This window comes from Labeo rohita, chromosome 3, assembly GCF_022985175.1.
Source record: "Labeo rohita strain BAU-BD-2019 chromosome 3, IGBB_LRoh.1.0, whole genome shotgun sequence".
Classification (NCBI taxonomy): Eukaryota; Metazoa; Chordata; class Actinopteri; order Cypriniformes; family Cyprinidae; genus Labeo; species Labeo rohita.
This window is the reverse complement of record NC_066871.1, coordinates 41,607,400-41,611,151: the sequence shown is the minus strand read 5'-3', so window position 1 is coordinate 41,611,151 and position 3,752 is coordinate 41,607,400. Positions and strand designations below refer to the sequence as shown.

The following is a 3,752-nucleotide window of genomic DNA, read 5'->3' as shown; positions in this document are numbered from 1 at the left end:
AATTTATTGTAACATATTTGCTTATGTGACGCAAATTTATTATTTGACTTTACTTTCATTTTTTCTAAACTTGTGTTTTTTTATTACAAAACTAATCATTGCTGTGCAATGACTGTATGGGTAACACTTTAGTAAGTACATAGTTAATTAATATTACTCAGTACTTTAATGTATAATTACATTGTAACAAGAACACCTTAAAATAAAGTGTAGCCATTGTATATGAAGTGTTTAACTGGGACATTAAAAATGCAGACAAAAAAAAAAAAAACAATCTTTTGGGTGCATTTGATTTTTACTACATTTTCAACATTTCAGATGTGTAATTTTATGGTTACATTCACAGGTGCAATTGAAATGCATTTATTATAGCACTACTAGACAAACACCTTTTAAAAAGTTGACAAAATTACTGTTAATAATCACAACATTTGTTCATAAACATTTTTTTAGCATACTGGAATATTTTGAGGTTTACACAGCAGGCATTAAAGTACAACCCTCAGCCCACATTATTTCATTTTTGGCTTATATTAAAAAAAAAGTCATAACATGTAGAATTTGTGCGAAGATCGTAGCTGCGTGAGTTACTGGAGCTGCTCCGATCACAGTCATGGCTATATTTTCTCCTTCAGCCACGGGCTCTACAGCTTCTTCAAATTGCTGCACTCCTCCTCTCCATCCTTTGAATAGTCTAGATGCACCAGATTGTCCAGGTTTAATTTTTCCTAAGCCTTCAGCAGACTCATCTGAAACAGGTTCATAATGAATTGGCCGATCATTGTTGTCAAGATCAACCACAACATAATCATACCTTTTCACGACATCTATTTTACCGTTTTTGTTAGTGACATCATAAATATTCATTCGGTTCTCACTTCTGTATAAAGTTCTGCTATTAGAAGCTTTGATCTTAAAATCACGTGTGAACTTTTTATTAAATTCTTCTCTTGGCATGAAGGATTGTACACGTGGTATGTTGTTGTTATTCTTTACTTCCACTCTATATTTCGTTGCAGAATCCCATGCCTTCTTCCAATAGCTGGTATCAGACGGATCTGCAGGATTGTCCAATAAATGCTTCATTGCAAAATCCTGAAATGTTGGAGCACGTCGGTTTCTAATGTGCAATTTTGTGCAAACACACAAAAATTCAGACTGTGCATTGATGGAATTTATAGTAATATTTGCATAGAATCCCCCAGGAAAATGTTGGCTTTCTTTGTCTTGTTTCAATACTATAAAACTGCAGGCTTTTTCCACCTAAAAATAAATTTAAAGTCAAATTTAATGATACAAGGTAAAGATGCAAAACAAAAGTACATCAGAGGTTTAGCCTCCCCGTTGATCATTTTGTTAATATAGTGCCCTCAACAATACAGAGGCCCTAGCAATTGATTAATCTGTCTACAGTGTCCAAACGGTCTTAAAATGTCTCTTTGGCAGAGTTTTGCTGAAAAAGCAAAAAAACACTGTATATCACCATATTTTTATGATTTTTTTTTTACACTGTAAATAAAAATAAAGAAATATAATGTAGTAAACATGCATCTTAAAATCTCACCTTCAGTGACAGACTCTCCAGATGCCATTTTTCAGGATTCAGTCGCACATTTTCACTTACTGAGAGGCTCACACCGGGGCAGGGCGGCTTGGTCTGCAGCTGCAATGTTGCACAAAGTTTCCCTGATCTCAGGTGTGCGGCCTCATTCAGATACGGAGGAGGACAGTTGAGGGGCAACCCCTCAGAGAGAGGACATAATGTCACAAAAAAGTAAAGGAGTAAGACTGATATCTTCATTTTGGCTTCAAACTCGTCAGCTGTGTGCAGCATCAATGCAAAGCGCCCATATATAAAGACCCTCTGGTCAATAAATAACCATACAGATAGTGTTATGGTTTTACAGGTCATGGACACATTAGGTTAACTGAGGCTTGTCATAGCACTTACATGTTAACTCTTTTGTTGATTTTGATTGCTGTCCTCCTTTGTAAGTCACTGTGGATAAAAGCGTCTGCTAAATGTCTAAATGTAAATGTAATGTAAATGTACATATGGGCTGCCTTTCAAGGCTGCATCCCACTTTGTCCCCTGTATATCCCAGCTAACAGGGAAGCAGAGTCACTGCAAAACTTCATTCACAATACAGCGTGCCTCAAGTACCTTATTGCTTTTTGAAAAGTAACCACACAATGCAAATATTAAAACCAAAAATGTATGCACTGATATGTATGTACTGCATTCTCGCCATTTATTTTATACATATTCTAAGAACTTTAAAATGTCCATGTTTCTTGTTGTGATTATAATGTTATTTAAACATTACAAAAAAAAACGTTTCTTAGAACGTTAATCAAATGAGAACTTGAATATGAACAAAGTTATTATGAGAATGCTCCAAAACATTACTTTAAGGATGTTTCGAATAAAACGGTTAAACATTTTTGAATTTTAAGTCAAGAGATTTGAAAGTTTCAAGGTTTAAAGTAAAATGTTATGTAACAATTTTTCACTAAAAGTATTGACTTTACTGCATGTTTACAGGGTACAGAGTATAACATATGTCAATGTTGGGATGTATTTACGGGATTTCACTTTCAATCTGAGAATGGCTTACAGGAAAGAGGACAATTATTAGCCAGCATATGTGCATCTGCACACGCAGATGTGCAGCGGAACATTTTTTTCTTTTTAAGGCTAGTATGATGTTCCTGGAACATTCTTTCAACATCATTCAGAGCAAACCTCAAAAAAGTTACTAGTTAATAAGACAATTAAGTCATTAATTGAGTGACGATAGAGCATCAGTGATGAACACCTGCTGTCAACAAACAGAATCACTGAAGAGAAACAAGAACAGTAAAAAGAGAGGAGACGAGCAGAAACACAACTACTACAAAGGTTCTTATGGAGAATAAATGGAGGTTTAAATGATGATGTTTTATTGCAAATATTATTTCAGTTTCAGTGTCACCATTTTGGTGATAATGTTTGCTTTAGTTGGACTTATGACCCTCAACTTTTTAACAACATACACTCTTAAAACTAAAGGTGCTTTAAAAGGTTCTTCACAGTGATTCCATAGAAGAACCATTTTTGGTTCCACAAAGAACCATTCAGTCAAAGGTTCTTTAAAGAACCATCTCTTTCTTATCGTTTTATAATCTGAAGAACCTGCTTTCGCCACAAAGAACCTTTCGTGAAACAGGAAGGTTCTTCAAATATTAAAGGGTCTTTATGGAACCATTTAGACAAAAAAGGTTCTTCTATGGCATCGTGAAGCACCTTTATTTTTAAGAGTGTATGTTGTGTTTGTTAGTACTTTTCTAAACTATTAAAATATTTGAAAGGTGAAATAAAACAGATATTATATGAAAAATTTCAGCTTGAACGATTTAAAAAGAAAATATCATGGTATTAGCCTGGCACATGCCCAAAAAATCATGAAAAAAGGACAGTGGTATTTTTTTGATATTAGTTTGTGTTCTGTGTTCAAAAATAATCACTTAGATCATTTCAGGGCTCGTAAACACAAACGCTCTGAAACATTCAGATGAAAATGATCTCTTACGAGCTCTTAACTGAGTCAATGGCATTTTACTGCTGGCTGTGATGGTTTGTTCAGTCTCTGTAATCAGTCTCTCTGCTGACAGTGTCTTTATCTACTCATGATCACAGACTCTGCTGTAACTGTTGTCTTTTCACTGTTATACAGTGTGTGTGTGTGTGTGTTAACTAATATTGACTAAAA

At 34.5% G+C, this 3,752-nt stretch overlaps 1 protein-coding gene across 1 annotated transcript; it reads right to left on the bottom strand.

Moving 5' to 3' along the window:
• Nucleotides 1–399: 399 nt before the first annotated feature.
• Nucleotides 400–1,805, bottom strand: LOC127163500 (uncharacterized). The gene is made up of 2 exons (XM_051106750.1): nt 1,565–1,805; nt 400–1,263 (listed from the first exon to the last, which is right to left on the bottom strand). Exons 1-2 carry the CDS (start codon nt 1,799–1,801, stop codon nt 529–531), a joined length of 972 nt encoding a protein of 323 aa, XP_050962707.1. The 5' UTR covers nt 1,802–1,805; the 3' UTR covers nt 400–528.
• Between the last annotated feature and the right edge of the window lie 1,947 nt (nt 1,806–3,752).

What these genes read in the sequence shown, in the direction of transcription:
- LOC127163500 (XM_051106750.1), bottom strand. Translation starts at nt 1,801, where the DNA reads ATGAAGATATCAGTCTTACTCCTTTACTTTTTTGTGACATTATGTCCT. An exon ending in TGGAGAGTCTGTCACTGAAG is followed by an intron (nt 1,264 to 1,564) that starts GTGAGATTTTAA and finishes ATTTATTTTTAG; the next exon opens with GTGGAAAAAGCCTGCAGTTT.